This window comes from Perca flavescens, chromosome 10, assembly GCF_004354835.1.
Source record: "Perca flavescens isolate YP-PL-M2 chromosome 10, PFLA_1.0, whole genome shotgun sequence".
NCBI lineage: Eukaryota > Metazoa > Chordata > Actinopteri > Perciformes > Percidae > Perca > Perca flavescens.
The window spans coordinates 21152392-21172194 of NC_041340.1; the positions used below are offsets into that span (position 1 = coordinate 21152392).

The following is a 19803-nucleotide window of genomic DNA, read 5'->3' on the forward strand; positions in this document are numbered from 1 at the left end:
AATAATGACAATAGGGAAAACATGTCTGTAGCCACAGCCACTTAGCATCAGGAACAGTACCCAGTATGGTTCCCATTTCATTACAAGAGCCGGACTGAGTGTGGGAGGATGGGCACATGGAAGGAAAGCGATGAAATACGGTGTTACCTACAGGAGAGTTTCAGAAGGTTTAGTTACTGTTGTTTCAGCTGCCCTTCTTTCTTGCCTCACATATGCAGTTTACATTAATAATGGTGGCAGATTTACCTTTTGAAATTCATTATAAACTTTGAAACAATGGGTCTTTGATTTCACACAAAAGCACGCTTCTCAGTTCTGGCAGGTGACCATAGATTTTGCCAGCGGGAACGACAACTCTAGCTAGCTATCATTAGATGTGTGAACATAAATGATATCATGTGAAAAGACTGAGGTTTAAGTCACAGGCAAGTCAACATCCTTACTAGCTGATGATTCATGTAGAGGACATGGAAATAACGGGTCAGAATTGTTGTCATACTGCAGGGTAGAGCAGTATAACAAGGGACAATTTAAGATCGGTTATTTTATTCTGACGTACCGGTAACTGTTTGGATGAATAAAACCATACGTGGACAAGCAACACAAAGGTAATGGTTATAAGATAGATAAGATAAGGCTAAAAAAAGACATGACCCTCCAAACTTTAAATGCAGAGTGCCCCTCTTATTGCAACACCACACAGAGCTTCAACATGTGGAGAAATCCAAAGCTTAGCCTGCTGTGCCTTGTTGCAGTTGCTAAGCTAAAAGGGAGGGAAGGGACGGTCTTTCTGAGCCTGAGCAGAAACCTGTTATTTTTTTATTTTTTTTGTCAATTGCACACAATTCACAACTTTACCAGACTTCTGCATCAACAGCAGAAATCATTTTACCGGAAAGGTGGCGGTGCACTGGTGCCAACTGCATCACTGCAGGGTCAGAGGAAGGTAGCTGGATAAAGCCCAGGCAGCGAGGAATGTGTCTGATGAACTTGATGTTCAGCCAGAATGAGGAGAGAATCGGTCCTAAACATGCCAGAAGGTCCAGTTTGTTCAGTTTGACATCAAATCATACAGTACATTTGGTTCTGAGTTTGACGGCATCCTTTGTTGTCATTTCTAACGCCTGAATCTGTCCTCACGTCACTTAGGCACAGATATGTCAGTGCTGTGCCAGCTCACACAAACTTAATGCCAGGCAACACATGACCACCAGCAGTGAAACAGCATGTGATGCTTGGCTGTTCTCTACTCATCCCTGCAGTGCTGATTTGGGGGATTTATTGCTCTGTCTGTGTGTGTTTTCACAGGGCCTCCAGGGAAACGTGGAAGGATGGGAAGAAGAGGGGAACCTGGTAAGTGACGCCCGCCACCTGCTTTGTTAGTTTATTTCTCTTTTTCTCTCTTTTCCTTGACAACTCTTCATCTCTCCCTCTCTCTCACTTGCACCCACACTCCCTCTCTTTTCCTGGGTGACTGGATAAGTTTGAGGGCTGGTAAAATAGCAGTGACCCACGAGTCAGTGCGTTGCATGATGGGCTGCAGTTGGCCCTTCTCCCTGTCCCTCCCTATTTGCGCCGACATAGCGCTAACCTTGGCCATGTGGTTGCACTAACTTTGCCCAGATGTCAGTCGTTCTCGCTGAGCGGTAGCAGCTGCAGTAGTACAGGCCTAATGAGATTCTCCCCTTGCCAACATCAGTACCCGCCATTATTGTGTTGCTTTTTCTTTCCACCCAGACCTCAAAACACTCATCGAGGAACCAAAACAGTGCAGAGACATAACTGTTGTTACAGAAAAGGTTGTCGTGACCGATAGATCGGATGTTCGGAGTTTGAGTCACCCTGGTTTTAAAGAGTTTTTATTAAGTGTTGACTCCACCAAATTGTGGCGCAGCACTTTAGATGATTATATCAAAACTTGCAAGACTGAAGTTGCTCTGCAGGATGTGTGTCAGGTGGGAAAACTCCCGGTCTGGTTGTGATTCATTGTTGTGGATATTTAGTAGATGACATCTGTTCCGGTGGAGATGTTGACTAAGTTAAAGCTCACCAGTAACATTTATTGTTCTACATCTTCCTTTCTGAACTGATCTCACCCTTTTAAAGCAGGACAGTTTATTTGAAATTATTTCTTGCAAGCTGCTTTTTTTTTAACTTGTCTATTGACTTGATTTTATTTGACATAGAATATTCAATGATGAGCTGAGATCTAAAGTTCATACACTGTGGTGCCAAAGTGCCTTGATTTTTTTTTAATCCCAACTCTATTGTGTACCTGTGGTTCAATTTAAGGATTCGGGTTGGAAGTAATATATATTTTTCTAATTGTCAACAAAGCCCATGCAACCAACAATATTAGTCTCTCTCGTAACACAGCCTGATTGTGCCTCTCAGTCCCAAGCCCATTGATTTCTACTGAGGATGTAAATCTTCAACAACAACAAAAACAGGTCAAAAATATATAGTTCCGGGCACCCAGATAGCTCAGTTGGTAGAGTGGGCGCCCATTTATAGAGGTTTATTCCTCAATGCAGCGGACCCGGGTTCGACTCTGACCTGCAGCGCTTTGCTGCATGTCATTCCCCCTCTCTCTCTCGACTTTCATTTCTTCAGCTCTTGTCGAATAAAGGCCTAAAACAAATGCCCCAAAAAATAAATAATATTATTTATTTATTAATAAATAAATATATATATTTATTAAAGTTTCTCCCAAGATGGGCCACTCGTTGGCTGCTTGCTGTTTGTTGTAGGATGGTCTGTATATTAAAAGGACAGTGTGGTTCTGTTTAGGTTGTCTCTCTTGTTGTTTACTTTTGCGTGCTCACATTGCAGCCTGGGATATATAGTGCGGAGAGGCTGTTGCGCCATTCTGCAGCTGATGACTCCGGGACAACTTTTTACAAGACCAGAAGAGGTTTTCCCCGTTCTCGCAGAAAAACAAATGAGAGTGGAGAGGAGAAGCAGAAACACAAACCTGAATAACAGGAAAGAGTACAGACGGAGTAGTTCTTTCTGTTTGCTCTTTCACTTGTTTTTCTTTTCTCTTCTGTTTACTTCTCTCTCATTCCCTGTCTCTTTCTTTCTTATTAGTGTCTGCTCACACTCACACACACACACACACTCACACACACACACACACACACACACACTCACACACTTACACTCACACACACTTGTCTCAAGTTCAATGCTTGAAGCTGGTCTTACTGTGGCTCCCTAACCAGCGTGCATTTGTTTACCTGACTGTCTGGCCCAGAAGGTCCTTGTCCCGGCGTCTAGACACAGCTAAATTTGATTGACTTGGTCTCCATGCCTCATACCGTATATCACAAGGCCTCTCTTCTTCTTCTTTCCCTGTCACCTTCTTGCCCCAACCAGCTTCATTTTTTTTTATCCCTCTTTCTACTCTTACCCCCAAAAATGCTCTTTCCCTTGAATCAAACAGGCTAACAGATTCTGGTCATGTTAGTAGGACTTTTTTATGTTTAAATAGTAACAAAACACCACAAATAACCCACTCCTCCCCAGAAGTCTGTTTTCAATCTTGCTGAGTTTCTGTAAATGTTTAGTGTTGCATCCATGCTGATGAGCTGTGTGGTACCAGGACTGCAGTGGTGGTGTAGCTCCAAATCGTGCCATTGACTGTAATTGTGTTAACAATCACATAAATCAGCATTATGATTGGTTTTAAATTTAGATCATATACATATGAAACAATCACTAATATAGAATATTTTAATGGCAAAATATATATTTACTTTGTAGGGGTTTGGGTGGTTTATTAGTGCCCTCGGCTATGGACTTTTAAGAGAATATTTTTTACAAGAATATTCTATTAAGACCACAAAGAACGAGAAATGAGTCTTTTGATCATTACTGTTGTTTTTGGTTAGGCTAAGTAAGAAAAGCTGAATGTATTTTTTGCTGCGGAGGCTCAACATCAGAGCATTTCAATCAGATCTGAAAGACTGCCCTGGAGAAATATCAGAGATATCTTTTTTTTGTTATACTTTAAAGGGACGCACAACCCCAACCTTTTCATTGTCTGTTTGTCCTCCATTTCATACACCCGTATCTTCTTAGGCAACAGAGTCTTGACATGACTTCATATTCTAATGCATAACATGCCCCATTATCCAGAAGTCTGTTTATCATAACAGGTTCACCACAAACTCCATTGGCAGCAGCTCTAATGAGCTTATTCTGTACCATATTTAGGTGGTTAATTACAGTCATCATTTAACAAACCGCATTGCATGCGCAGTTTTTCTGTTGCGCACTATTGTTCCGAGGAATTGATTGCTGTACAAACCAGAGGTTACCTTAACTCACACATGCTGTGCTTCATGTGTCAGATGTATAGAATTTATTTTCTAATGCCGGATATCTCTTTTTCTGTTGCAGGACCGCCTGTAAGTACAATTCCATCTCATACAGGTAGTATTAAAATCATTATTGAAGAGCTGTTACAGTGTGTGTACTGAGTACAGTACACACACACACACACACACACACACACACACACACAAGTATACATAGTATTCTGCACTATACAAACTATAGTTTTCTCTCACAGAACACACAGACAGACAAACTGTCACAGACTCACTCACACATGTCCATGTCCATGTGTGTGTGTGTGTGTGTGTGTGTGTGTGTGTGTGCGTGCGTGCGTGTGTGTGCGTGTGCGTGTGTATAACTTATTAGCAGCGAGTTATTCTCCGCTGTGGGACTATAACTCCTGCTAACACTCTCTCTCTCTCTCTCTCTCTCTCTCTCTGTCTCACACACACACACACACACACACACCAAGCAGATAAAACAAATGCATAAAGACATGTACTAACTGGAGACTGCTGCTGCCTTCAGTTTTGAAATTGATTTTAATTCAAATTAAATGATGTGATCTGCCTAGGAATAGTGTCCCTTTTCTGATTATATTTTTTTGATTTAAATATTTTGCCCACATGTGGCGCAGATCATATATGCAGAGGTGCACCTTGAAACACATCATAACGCTGTTCCGGACAGCGAAAAATCCAGGAAATGGTTTTATTGGAGAAAATTGTCTGTGCAGATGATTTACATAAGTGTGCATGAAACTATGCATAACTTCTTTTCCTGAACACACACAAAGTCTAGCCTCCAGCCCATAAAGTCGAAGGGAAGGTGTTGTAATGCGGCGTCACCTGCTGCTCCACAAAGTAAAAATCTGTCAGAACAATTTGTCTGAGTCAGGTACATTGGCTGCAAGCCGTCAAAAAGCAAGCTAAAAACAATGTCAATGGCATTTTTGTTTGCTTTTTAATTATTTTATGCAGGAGGAGATCGTTGAAGTTTGAAAAGCAGATGTAAACAGCTGCCAAAAAAGATCATATGTGGGCCATAAATTGTTTAACTGGGAGTCAAAAGTAAACATAAACATACTGTATGATTAAACATTCACTCAATGTAAACTCCATGTAGAGTAATTTAGTTAGTTCATTCAAAAAGTCTTTGTACGAATATCAATACTATACTACTATATATATATATATATATATATATATATATATATATATATATATATATATATATATATACATACATATGCAGCTGTTGGTTTCTGTTCTAACCTGTCTCAATGCTTCATGCTTTAATCTCTAACCTCACCAGGGCAAGGCTGGACGGGATGGATACCCGGTAAATTTGATTTGTTATTTATCCTGTCACTCTTCAATTTATCCAATCACGTCTCTATTTTCCTTCCTTCTTTTTTCTCCCACGGCTTCATTAGGCCTTTTTCAGTTTTTTCCACTCTGCTCTTTTTGAAAAAATTACATTTACTCTAATTGTCACCTGTTGCCTCTTCATGCTACCTTCAACATTTAATCTTCAGCAATGATGCATCCTGCCCCATGACTGAGAAGTGACTCAAATACAAAGACAGTCCTATTTAAACACACACAGACATAGACTGCTCCGAGTGGTGAGATGAGACGAAAGTTTTTTATTTCCCACAGCCAATTTGAAGCTTCACAACTTACTGACTCCAGGCAGAAAATAGTGACTTAAAACATATTTAGCACACGTGTGAAAGTGAGTAAACATGAAGAGCAATAAACATGAAGACAGATCTTGTAAAGATATCGTTGGTTTACATAAACCACGTGAGTGTAAACCATGCCCATGAAAAATGTGAAACATTCATTCACAAGTAATGGCCTTCAGCCTTTAAATGGGGTTAACTAATGTTTAAATAATATATCTGTGAACATCCATGGCTACTGAATGCAAAGCAGATTACTGACCTCCACAGTGGTGGAATGTAACTAAGTACATTTACTCAAGTACTGTACTTAAGTACAATTTTGAGGTACTTGTACTTTACTGGAGTATTTCCATTTGCTATGCTACTTTTTACTTCTACTCCACTACATCTCAGAGGAAAATATTGTTGTTACTTTTTACTTTTTTACTTTTTAATTAGTTACCAGTTACTTTGAAGATTTAGATTATTAATGCAGCATATCAACTAATAAATTCTGATATATTATCAAAGGTAAGTTACCCAGCAGTATATAAAGTAATTAAAATGAGTCCTACCTTTACCAGCTGCAACATTAAAGTGATGAACACATTAATCCATTGGTAATGATAGTCCAGTAATATATACCATTCTGAAATTCTGCATGATGAGTACTTTAACTATATTTTGATGCTAATACTTTTGCACTTTTACAAAAGTACTTTTAGTATATTTACACTGTAGTGTTGCTACTTTTACTTAAGTAACAGATTTAAATACTTATTCCACCACTGATGTCATGTGATGCATAACATACCAAGACTGAGAGTCAGTTCTTGTGTTTTTCACAGATATAGCGGCCTCTTGTGGCCACAATATCAGGCTGCTGACTTTCTCCATCACTGCTGAGATAAAGCAGCGCATGGCTCTGTTGCTGATTTGTGGTGTAGTCATCTGACACGATACACTCTCATCATTCAAGAGCTTAGGTTGTGAGAGCAGATGGATTAATCAGGACTGGATGTCTGCATGGTGTGCATGAGCAGGCTCTTTGTTCAGTGTGAAAAAAAAGCTGTTTGGTTGCCATGTCGGACCCCCGTAGTCGCCCCGGTGTTTGTGTTCCACGACTTCTTGTTGGTTGTGTGTTGTTGTCTCACTGGGAATATTGGGAAGTTCATTACCCATGGGGCCTCGCTCCCAGTCAGATTCCCAGTCTGCCTGGCACTGCACGGCCCTCCTGACGGGAAATGCCTGCTGCTAATTACATACAGGTGGACCGAATGCACAGAGAATTGTGTGTGCACATTTGTGTTTGTTTGCCTGTGACTCTGTTCTTCTTTGTCACTGTCTTCATTAGAAATTCCAAAGTTGTGGTACGTTGTAGTGTTGCAGTTTTTGACTTTAAAACATCTGCTTGATTAAATGATGTTATCTGTTCTTTTAAAGATGGATAACCTGCGTAATCCTTCCCGGCGTAGTCAACGTAATCAAATCAATCCTTATAGTCATTATATAGGTGTAAGAGGCAGCCTCCTGTTATGGTGCGTCTTATGACTAAGGAAGCTCCGTGTATGAAGTTAAAGTGAAACAACGGCAGATTAATCATACTGGCAATTAACATGGACAGCACATTATTGAATTTAGCAGCAGAGATGATCAAGTTTCAAACACTGAAGCTTAAAAAGGGCCATTCTTCCTGTTGGGTAACAGTGTTTGTGTATCTATGTCCATATGTGCAGATGTGAGTGAACTCCATCCAACCACCCATAGTTTATGCAGATCTTTGTAACAAAGGCCAGAACTGTGGAAGTGGTCAGAGTGTATGGAAGTGTGTGTGTGTGTGTGTGTGTGTGTGTGTGTGTGTGTGTGTGTGTGTGTGTGTGTGTGTGTGTGTGTGTGTGTGTGAGTGTGAGAGAGAGATATGTTTTCACACCAATAACTTCTCTCACATGGCCTGCTCATATGGAGAGGGCATGTGCACATCCACACAAATGAGTCAAGTCGGTTTCCGGAGAGTACCGCGGTGCTAAGGTTTGTTGTGCCTGTAAATGTTCTTTCTTTATTTTTCCATTGTTAAAACAAACAGCTAGATTACTTTCCAGCAATTTTTTTTCTTGCCTTCTTTCACCCTTATTACAGTACGCCTCTGTCCAATTCAAACCTTTAACCCTCAGCAGGCAGGAGTCTTAATTCGGTGACTGTACGCATAATCCAACAGTTTGAACAGTTGCAGCGGTGGAAAGTAAGAAAGAACATTTACTCAAGTGCGCAATTTTGAGGTACTTGTACTTACTTCCATTTTATGCTACTATACTTCTACTCTACTACTACAATTCAGAGGCAAATACTTCACTTCTTACTCCACTACATTTGTTTCATAACTTTAGTTACCAGTTACTTTGCAGATTGAGATTACTAATACATAATACAATCAACAAATAAAGTATGATTATATAATTAAAGTTTAAGATGAGACTTTGTTGATCTCTGGGGGAAATTCACAAGCTATCCAGCAGTATGTAAAGTAATTAGGGTGCAATTAGTCCCACCTTTACTAGCTGCATCATTAAAGTTTTTGCATCAATCATTTTAATCCAGTTATATTATATATGATTCTGAAATGAGCCATTCTGCATGATGAGTTCTTTTGGTACTTTATAAGTACATTTGGATTCTAATACTTTTGTTTTTAATATTACTTTTACTTAAAAGTGAAATTGGTATTGCATGATTTTTTACTTGTAACAGAGTATTTTTACACTGTGGTATTGCTACTTTTACTTACTTCCACCCCTAAACAATTGCCATATAAATTATGTGCATAAACGTGTGCATGTTTGCCAGTGTGTGTGTGTGTGCGTGCATGTGCTGCACTTCATTCAAGTGGCATACACATGTCTTGCAGTCGTTAGGCTCAGCAGTCCACTTCCATTGAAACATTAATGTGATAAACAGTGTTAATGGCATGCGGCTTGTGTGTATCTGAAGCATAACATTATGATAAGTGTGTGTTTGTGCATGCTGATGATTGTTTTCTCTCCTCATATAACCCCTGCCACTTCTTCCTCTCATAAATCACAGGCGAGGGGTTTGAGTTTCAGAAAAGAGCCTTCCCCCTGTCAAACAATCAAAGCCTAGCAGTCTGACAGAACAGTGCAGAGGGGTAAACACACACCAGTTAATTCTCATTCCTATGCCCAGCCACTAGCATGTTTATACGAAAGTGCCAGTCTGTGACAGACAGCGGCTCTCACTCAGCAGAAACAGGCCAAGGCTTCCATTGTTCAGCCTTCCAGGCCGCTGAGCACAGATTAAAGCCAGACAATCACCCAACAACATGTCAGTAATTTTCTGTCCAAAACACACAGCACTCTGGTATGCTTTATTGTGCTCTTTGGTTCTGGATGCAGCCACTATTCTTTTTTTTTTCTTTCTTTTTTTTAAAGAAGCAAATGTCATGTATCTCAAATTATGCTCATGTAGCCCTGACAGAGTGGAGTCTTGTCCCTTTGGCAACATGAAAGTAACAGGAGAGGAGGAGGGAATGAAAAATATTCAGGGTTGGTGGATCTTTGCGATGGAGAAAAAATATAATGGTACCAAAGGAGGAAAGTAGAACCAAGGGAGTGGAAACGGTCCTTTCACTCTCCCCATCTTCCTTAATTTTGACGTCACGTAATTAAGCTCATTGAGCCTAATGTGTGCTTCTAGCCGAGACGTCTGCTCTGATGTGCAGACACCAAGTTTTCACGCAGCATCCTCAACAATTACAACGTACTGGATAATTACCAGTCTGCACCATAGGGAGTACAATAAAGAAAGCAAAGACACCCCTCGCCCTGTTTCATTTGGATTAAGACCCACACATATGCATGTATGAGCATGCACACACACACACACACACACAAACGTTGACACACAAACATAGACACAGACATATGCCCTCCTGCAGGCCAAGTTATTTTCCAGAAATGTGTTTAAAAGCCATTTAATTGGTGGGAATGCTGAGTCAGAACTTTTTTTATCTACCGAGGGACGCTGCGGGACAAGATGGCGATGTAGACTAGAAATACACACACAAAAAACACACACACTAAAAAGGCTTTTTCCCACAGTCCCTTGAGGTTTTGGTGTTAATCTAAGGCCTATTTTTTCACTTTTTCACAACATTAATCTCCCAGTTTTTTTCTTCTTCTCTGGCATTTATCTGTCCTTTTATTCCGCGGCCTGATTTTTGCCTTTTGTGGTGAGATGAAGAGTTTTTACTCATGTTTTTTTGTTCAGCCTGTTCTATTTTTATTTGAATTCCAGCTCTTTTTCCTACCTTGCAGTGCACTGTAGGTTTGTACCACACTGGAGGTACAGTATAACAATTCAGCTATACAGAAAGAGAAGCACATAATATATTATGTAAGGGCCACACATCAAAATCCAATTTGCCCTGGCTCCTGTTTTCCCGACTGTTATTCTCATTCATATAAAGCCTACCGGCCCATTTTGCCCTTGGTTTCTCTTGGTCTCTGTTGCTGATTAAAGTATGACTCATATATTTTAAAGTATCTCAGTCATAGAAGAGCTTCCTGGACTCCTGTATTGTTGGTTGAATTATTGCTCCATAGTAATTCTGGTATTTTTATTCCATATTAAATACAAGTGACGTAAATAAGCTCATATAGGTTACAGCATATACTATATACTAGTGTATGCAAACTGTCAGCTGCCAGGTATTAGATACAGAGTTTTATTGCTGAGAATAAAGCTTCTCTCTTACACACACACACACACACACACACACACACACACAGCTATATAGCTACCTACAGTTCACAGGCCTCTGTGTCGCTTGTTAGCAGCCATAAATCAGTCTGTTTTTCCTCCGGTTCAGCAGCTGATGACCTCACCATGTACACCTCGTCTACTCATCCTGACGAGTCTTGAAGGAGCCGGGCTCTGATAAACACTTCCAGATGCAGAGATATCACTGCATACAGTACATGCACACAGACACACATTCATAGATCCAAAGACACAGATAGCAGGGAGAACTCACTGGGACATTTGTAGGCTCATTCCAATTCTCACATTTGCATGGCGGACATGACAAACGCAGTGTGCTGCATTTAATAGAGGGATGAAACTACAACCTGTCCTGTATTGTGCGTAGCATCCAGCATTACATCCGTACTCTTCACTTGAGACAGTCATGGAGAAATTATTGCCGTCAGATTGGTCCCAGTCATTTGTTCCACCCACCGTCTCAGCCACCTACTGCTGATTTCACAAGAGGCCCTCAATCAAAAAGACATCGGGAGCCTCAAAGGCTTTTTGCTGTACTTTTTATAACTCTCTATTATACGGACTTACCGCTTACGTTTTTGAAGACAGTTTATAGCCATAGCTGTCCCATTACAAGACTAAAGAGGGGCAGCAAACGATCACATGAACTATTAATGAGAGCAGCTCCAAAGCATCATTCCCTCTTCCCGGCTTCTTCTCTTCCCTCCGTCCTTATGTCCCACTGTCCATCCGTCAAAGCAAGCAGCAACGGCACTGTGGTAGGTTTTCACTAAAGGACCTCAGGTCGAATAGCGCCCATGGGGCTAGTAAAGCAGGGAGATGAAGAGAAAGGCCCAACGTATGGAAGCCCTCCAAGGCCAGAGATGACGACTGTTAATGATGGTTTCCAGTCTGCAGAGCCACCAGGACTGTGAGGGGTTGAGCAACACACGACTCGAGGGACCCTGTGAAAACTGTTAGCTTTACTTCAAGTACGGTCATTAAAGAGGAAGTCAACATTAGCCTTTACCACATACATCACATTTAAGTGTTTCTGGAAAGTTTGATCCAACTGTTCCTTTATGTTTAAATAGGGTTTTAAAAGGTTTGTTCCTTTGAACCGAGCGTTGCTTTGCAGAGGAGGTTCAATGACTGCTCGGCTGTTTTTATTGAGGTAAACAAAGTGGACAACTCCAACTGCTGTTGCAGCACTTGAATAGGGACTTTAAATGTACTTAATTGCCTGCTGGATAATCTCATCACCACAAACACACATAGACACGGTAGATGTTGGGTTGTGTGGAAGATGAATACAGCTGGACCGAATCCACCCTATCATGTTGGACACCACACTCTAAATCTTACCATAATTATAAACCCCCTGGAAACATCTTAATATTTGAATTTCATCCGCACACACACGCACACACACACACAGTTAAATGGGGCAGGATATACATAGAGCATTTGTATAAAAAGTTCTTCTTTTTCATCCAATAACTGCAGCTGTTCCTCTTTCGTTTACAAGCACGCTTTTTACTGTCCTCCCTTGACACGTTTGTCTTGCCAAATCCACTTAACTGTTTTTCCTAAACTAAGATCACTTACGTTGTGTTCCTGAGAGATACAGAGTCAAGACTCAAACATTATTACAATACTAATAAATAACAGCCAGTTTATGATACTTAGGAGGGGGAAGATAGTTTTGTCAGTGGATTTAAAATAAATATTTTCTTAATCATGTTCTCTATTCACAGCAGACTTACAATAGACATTTTTGAAGCCACTTGTTTGGAAACAGACTTTTTTCAACTTCTTTCTGAGAGTTTGATAAGAATGTTGATACCAGTCTCATGTCTGTACGCTAAATAAGAAGTTAGAAACTGGAGAACATTAACTTACATAAAGACAAGGGGGGTTAGTTAGCCTGGCTGTCTGAGGGTAAAGAAACTATCTTTCAACACCTCTAAAGTTTAACACATTATATCTGGTTTGTTTAATTTGTCCTGAAGTGTAAACATGATAAGTTTCGGTTTTATGGGGGTTATGTGCCAGACCTTTTCACAGTAATAAGCTAAGCTAACTGTTACGTGGCTCTAGCTCATGAGACATGAGAGTGGTATCAATCCTCTCGTCTATCTCATAGCAAAAAACTGAATAATCATGTTTCCCAAAATGTCAAACTATTAATGTAATGGTTCTGCATCGCTCTCTTTTGTCTTTTTGTAATTTCTATTTATCTGTCCTCCAACAGGGTCCTCTTGGCTTAGATGGGAAACCAGTGAGTATTCCCATAATCAAATATGTAAAACATGCTTTAAGTTACTGACTGGAGTTTATTTTGAACTCTTTTTTTTTTTTTTTTTTTTTTTCTTCCTCTCAGGGTTTTCCAGGGCCCCAGGGAAGCCAGGTACACCATCACACACCTGTTGTATTGTTTTAGTTTAATTTTTTTAACAGTTCATTATCTATGATCTTTTGCGAATCCAGGTGGGTATTTGGCCTGTAAGACAGGTGATGGTTTGCTAACCTTCATCAATCATCTTTACTGTTCCTAAGGGAACGATGCAACTGTTACTGAGTGGAAAAAAAACCACAGAAGCCGTCTTGTTTCTTGTTCCACCGCTTAAGTGATCCCAGGGCTCACGGCCACGGGGGACTCATGGTTCAACTGAAACGAGTGCTGAAATTCCCCTTTTGCACTTCACCTCTTGGGTCCCATTGATCACCCATCCCTGAAACCTCCCCGCCGCACTCCCAGACACACCCAGATGTAGTGTGGAAACAGATTAAGCAGAGCGAATGGGCTCCACACTATTGGGAAAAGTGAGAGAGGAAATAAAGTTTATAACCTCTACAGATGCTCTTTAAAAAGTCATTACAGTACCCTCTCAACCCCACCCTTTGGTCACCTTGGCCACAAGAAGGACGAGTTATCTGCTGAAATGTAAACCCCTCACCCCCTCCACCCCACAGCATAATGAGAGCTGTTTGAATAGCTCCTCTCCAAACACTATTAAGCTGTTGTTTCCTACAAAAGGAGACCTCAAGCTGGGTCTGTCCTTTAAGAGGACTCTCCCCATCACCGAGGGTCAGCCGTAAAACCCCAGCAGGTGTGACAAAGACCTCATGACCAGATTGGCATAAGTACTCAAGGGATGTGGGGGGAGATGAAAACAAGAGAATCAAGGATAAAAGCAGTTTGATTTGTTGATGGATGATGGCTAGGGGAGACACGAGACAGAGAGTGAGTTCAAGCACCATAAACTTAAAACAACTTAACAACTAAACAAGAACAAAAACAATTATTTTGCAAAAACGGATCTTTCAGACACATATTGTGGCCTTCATCATCAGTGGATGGAGTTTGCTCAGTTGTCATGGAGATAGTTTAGTTGAAAAGCCCTGGAAATGTTTAGTGGACGTACGATTTTATTTATTTTTTTGTCAAACTGCTATTTCCAAGGTCAATAATGAACCTTTTATCTGAACAAAATTCTAAAATGACATAAAAAAATACAAGAATAGCTAAATATGAACTATTCATGCAGCTTTTCATTGAAGCAATATTATGTTAACATGAACTACAATTTCCAAACACAAGACTCTTAAGTTTTTATGTCTGCACCCCTGATTAAAATAAAAATATTCTAATAATTCTTATTCTAATTTTTGAAGCAGAGCAGGTGATAAGCTGATGCCTGTCACCATGTGGCCATTCCCATTAACAAACTGCTTATCCTCTGCAGCAGATCCCCTTCTTCAGCTCCGTACTCCGTACAATTAGAGCTCCAGTCCAAACAAAATGTCTGACAGAGAAGACGTGAGGAAATGGGGGAACAAATCAGAGATTTAGATGGCAGAATGCACTTTTAGACAGACAGTGGCTGAGATTAGAGACAGTTGGTGGCAGGTTTCCATGTCGTCCTCTGCCACATTTGGGGTCCTTGTGCCACTGAGACAGGCAGACAGAAAGATGGATGAGGCAGGAATAAGGTCATCTGTGGGCCTGGTCTTCGTGAGACAATGTCAACCTGCCAACAGTGTCGCTGTGTGTCTCACATACTACACATCAGGCCTGTTGTTGTTGACCCTGTGTTTTTAGTTAGCGTTTCTAGCATTCCACATCTAAAACCTCTTCCCCCCTGAGAGAAAGACAGAACAAAGGAACATGTTGCCCTTTCAGTTTTGTCCCTCAGCATAACAGTTTTAATCTCACAAAGAGAAATCGCTGCAAGCTCATGTGGTCTTCTTCTTGTGAAATATGCTCAGACAAATTTGTGATTGAGCAGTCTTGATGGCACAGCTGCATTAAGTGGTATTACTGCCTTGCCTTACCATTTGATTGAGTGCTCCATGCTAGCAGCCAGTTGAAGAAGTACTGTGCAATGATATATGTTTCTCATATGATAACTGATTTATATTGACCAACTGTTTGCGATTATCTCCTCCCTCCTACAGGGACCAGCCGGACCCAAGGGAGAAAAGGTATGCTTCAATATGGATTTCAACAACCTTGCCAGACAAGTCAATGTGTGGATGTATTTCTCACATTAATTTACAGGCGGACAGACAGACTCAAATGCAGGCGCACACACTTACACACAACCTCACAGGTGTTCCCTGCGTCGCCCTCCCACATTCACGTTTTCATTGCGCGGCCATGAAATGAGCCATAGAAAACATGTAGTAATGTAGGGGCTCGTATGTCTCCGCACATTCTCACGTCAAGGCACTAAACAGGTTTACAGGCCTTCTGCAGGGCTTCGATGATAGCCAGATGTTTTCCCACTCTGTGAACCTCTGCCCATGTAATCTTGCTGGTAGCTCTGTGATAAGAACATGAACTCCAAATCCTCATCGGAGAACCAAAAATCCCCAGCACGTGCGCTCCTACTTCTACTTCCTTCACGTCCCGTCAGATGATTCCAACTGTGGCCTATCAAATGATTTATGCAGTAAATGTCGACTTCCTGAGCTGGTTTAGGGACAGATGACCTTTGAGTTGCTTCCTTCCCATAAACAAGTATTAGCTGTCTGTCACAGCTGCTCTACAGTAGCAGTATGATGTTACATTCTTCATCCTGTGAGCATATACAGTGGTAATAACTGCTGACAATTGTTATTTTCCTGTTTTTCTCCCAGGGTGACCAAGGAGACGTTGGGCCAAGGGTAAGTCCTGTTATTTGTCTTTGCCTGAGAAGCTAAAACAAGATGTTTTTGACTGTTTTATGTGCATTTTTTCACTACAGCTGACTTGGCTGAAAATACCTTTCCTTTGATTGTGTTTTGTTCCTCAGCAGATCTTTGCCATTTAAAAATGAACTTCCGTTTAAATCTTCCTTCCAGTTTCCACTTTCTCTGTCTCTGCCAGTCTTGTTTTTTTTTTTAATTTTCACTATCTTTTAAGGTTAAGGGACATTGCGCTTACCATTCAGTCATGTCAAGAAGTATATTTGATAAAAAGAAAATGATTGAGCATCAATTTTGAGACCTTTAAAACATCTATCTTTGCAGTTTCCCTTTACCTTTTTTGTTGAAAGAACCAAACAAGGTCATATCTAATTAGAGCTATAACAAGCATTTGCATAATGTCTAACGCCGACACAGGGGACATATGTAGCTTTCAGGAGAAGGGCTGAGATTCAAACCCAGAACAGATTGGAAATCAAAGTCCAGGATAAGAAGAGTCTGAAATTGAAAAACTACTCATAATTTTCTTGTTATCATGCTGGGGAGGACAATGTGTGTGTGCAAACATACAAATGTAAAAATACTTTTTGTCACATTGTTATACCCACATAACATTCAACACTCAAGGCTTTTATGATTCATGAGAAACGTGTGTTTACCCTACGCGGCCTCCAGCAACTGCCCCAACAACATAGGCCTGCTCCTGTGATGAGGTTTGAGTCGCCCACATCTCCAAAGCCAGAGATGAGAAATAATAATATTAAAGAACGATGGAAATACTTAAATGTCACCATCAAAACCCAATGGTTGGGGCGCTGCGCCAAAGCTGCCATATAGTCTCAACCAAACTATATTTTTTTTATATTATGGAATAACCTCGGTCTGCATCTGGTCCATGTTGTCAGTGTTGTCTTTTCATGTGATATCATTCACCCACCATGAGATCTATGTAATTATCTCTCTTTTCATTCACTGTGGTTTGAAAATAAGCCCCCTGTGCCTTACATGGTAAGCAACTTGGATTCTTTGAAGGATTCATGTATCCTATGAATCCTCCTGCAACGCATTTAAATGTTGTTTTTCTAACTTATAATAATATAACAATAATGTTAAGAATTTAATATCAGGTCAAGGCTACACTTCCTCTCATGCAAAGAAAAAGAGCTACTGAAGTAATTTATGCATTGTTTAGGGTTCAACTTTTTTAATTTCCCCTGTAAGATGGTCAAAACATAACATAGAACTGTAATGATTAGTTAATTTATCATTTATTGATCTTCAACAATTGTTCACCTAATTTTTCAAGCAAACATGACAAAAGTTCACAAGTTGCCACTTCCGAAGTGTGTATAGTGAAGTATGACAAAACAAACATTTTGGACAACAAATTCCACAAAATCCCACATCCTTGGTCCAATTTTATTTTTTTGTACTTAACTTGGTCCAAAGGTAGAGAGATTTATATAAGTTTTGATAATTCATCAAATTCAGATAAGTCACGTGAAAAGCAGAAGCTTATAAATATTTTAACTGACGTAGCCCAGCAAAAATATTTTTTTCATAACCATTTTCAAGTTTCAAAAAGGCTATAACCATCTATACCAGACAAAAACTGTCAGCCAGTCATTTCCATATTGGCAGTGGCCTCCCTTATGAGGACCATAACTCTGACTGTGAGCCACTTAAACTTCCAAAATACTCAAACATGAAACATTTATAAAAACTACAAATCTTCCTCTTAAAAAGGCTTTTGTATCCACTTGCTGCTTGTCTTTATTATTATTAACATTCTTTAGAAAATATCCAACAAATGAGGTATAGAATGATATTTAGAAATAGATGTGTAGTCATAAATCTAAAGAGTTGGAGCCTGACAATAACAATGTGTTATATGAGTATTGGAATGAGACTGGATGGCTATTGTTTTATAGCAGAGCACAAATGGAGTGTAAATTTGACAGGGCTGCCAAGCGGAACAATATTAATGATGCGGATCAGAAACATTGCCGGAATTCCTGATTCCCATTGAGGCGTACACCATTTGATTTCCCAGCTTATTCCTTCAGTTTTTGAGGTAATAGTTTATGCAAGAGTGAAACGTTTTGGCATTCTGCATTACATAGTTCTTCCAAATGGTAAATATTGCATTTGGACGAGGCTTCTGAAGCTTAGATGTCCTTGGATAAGTCTGCAGCCGAAAAACCTCAAGAGTATCGCTTAGAGACACAGGCTTGGTTCAAAACAAACACTGCAGCTCCTAAAACTACTGTATTTGTGAATGAGGTTTGGCACCGGGGTACATTTTCATAGATAAAGCTAGATAGGTTAGCAAATGAAAAACTGTTGGTCTCTGAACGTTTAAAACTGAATTTTCAGGTATGAATTGAACCCCACCAAGGTTAAGCAGATAAAAGGTGGTGCAGTTGGAGTACATCATCAGTACATAAGCTCTGTCATCACCTTGCCCTGATCTCAACATTGTACGCTGATTCACCTCTGAACTCTACGAGAGGATGAGAGAAAACATGTGAAAACAGGAAGTGGCCATGAATCTCTGTCAACCTGTGACTTCCTGTAAATCCATCATTTTCAGTGTATTTGTCAGGCTGAATCTGGTCCCAGAACAGATTACAAACACAGGATAACAGGGGTGTAAAAGCACGATCAGATGTCAATAGAACCACCATTTCTCTCCAAAGCAACTTTTATTGATAAGCATTAAGATGGTAGCCATTTTTTTTCATAGACTACATTCTGTCACATCCATACAGGACGTTGTCAATGCATGTTTAGGTTTGTCCGTTGAAAGACACACTGGGAGTTTCATCCTGAGCCAAAGCCTCCTCTTTCCTCCCCCGAAGCTGCTACAAAAAGGCCATGGTTAGACGGGGTTCCGAGGTTAAATGGCTGTTTGTCTTAGTATCAGCCTATGGTCTGATGAGAACGAGGTAAGGGGGAAGTCCACTGTGTGAAACAGCCTATTCTCTTATGAGATGTTTAAGGAGCATATGTGTATGTGGTCTCCATGGTGGGAACGGTGTGAATGAGTGAATGTGACAGTGGGGAGAGAGGAGTGCATAGGCAAAGAGAGGAGGTGGAGGGGGTCTGCGGTGTCGGATAGACCTCAGATATCCAGCGCTCGCCGCAGCCTGTTAAAGGAAACTGCATGAGCAGGCTAGCATCTCCCCTTCTTTCTCTCCCTGCTATCCCCCTGCTGTTCTTCCTCCCTTCTCTCTTAGATCTTTTCTCCATCCTTTCTTCCATGCGTTTTTGGAGGGAGCTCAACCAAAGAGACAGCACAGTACTCCGAGCTCTGTGGCGGCAGACGAACTCTGCTCCTTTCAGCTTGACAGACAATCATCACAGTTACTGTCTGTCAGCTGGAAAGAGCCAAGCCACCTCTGTTTGGTTTGGTCGCAAAGGGAAGGATGGGAAGACATTAAATGGAACACACACACACACACACACACACACAATTAAATACATGTTTGAGTGAGAGACCCAGGATACAGTTTCTGAAAGGGCAAGGGGGACAGTTACTGGGTCTTGGTTTTAATTTCTCAGTTTTAATGAAACGTATCTTTGCAGATGATGTATCTTTGTTCATTTGTAAATGTACATCTTGTCATGAGGCTATTTAAATCCTGAGCTCTTTTCATCCACCTGGTATGCTACAGTACGTTGCTCACCTTTCGCTTTGTCACTTCCTCTCTTAAGGGTCCTCCTAACTACAGCACATATGCAGGTCTGCACAGTAATCAGATTCTCACCGTCAAGGTTTGTTCCTCCGAGCGAGCTGTTTCTCTGTCCTCCCAGCAGTCTTTGCT

General features: G+C 40.6%; 1 protein-coding gene across 11 annotated transcripts in view; it reads left to right on the top strand.

Annotated features, from left to right (window-relative positions):
* Positions 1 to 19803, top strand: part of col23a1a (collagen type XXIII alpha 1 chain a) — a 119302-nt gene that overhangs the window by 84638 nt on the left and 14861 nt on the right. For 9 of the 11 annotated variants that reach the window (XM_028589624.1, XM_028589629.1, XM_028589630.1 and 6 more), the window contains exons 3-9: positions 1309 to 1353; positions 4405 to 4412; positions 5656 to 5682; positions 13038 to 13064; positions 13167 to 13193; positions 15245 to 15271; positions 15929 to 15955. In XM_028589624.1, the coding sequence (XP_028445425.1) occupies positions 1309 to 1353; positions 4405 to 4412; positions 5656 to 5682; positions 13038 to 13064; positions 13167 to 13193; positions 15245 to 15271; positions 15929 to 15955 (188 nt within the window). Of the gene's footprint in view, positions 1 to 1308; positions 1354 to 4404; positions 4413 to 5655; positions 5683 to 13037; positions 13065 to 13166; positions 13194 to 15244; positions 15272 to 15928; positions 15956 to 19693; positions 19754 to 19803 lie in introns of all 11 variants that reach the window. The other 2 variants (XM_028589626.1, XM_028589628.1) reach the window with 2 other exon arrangements.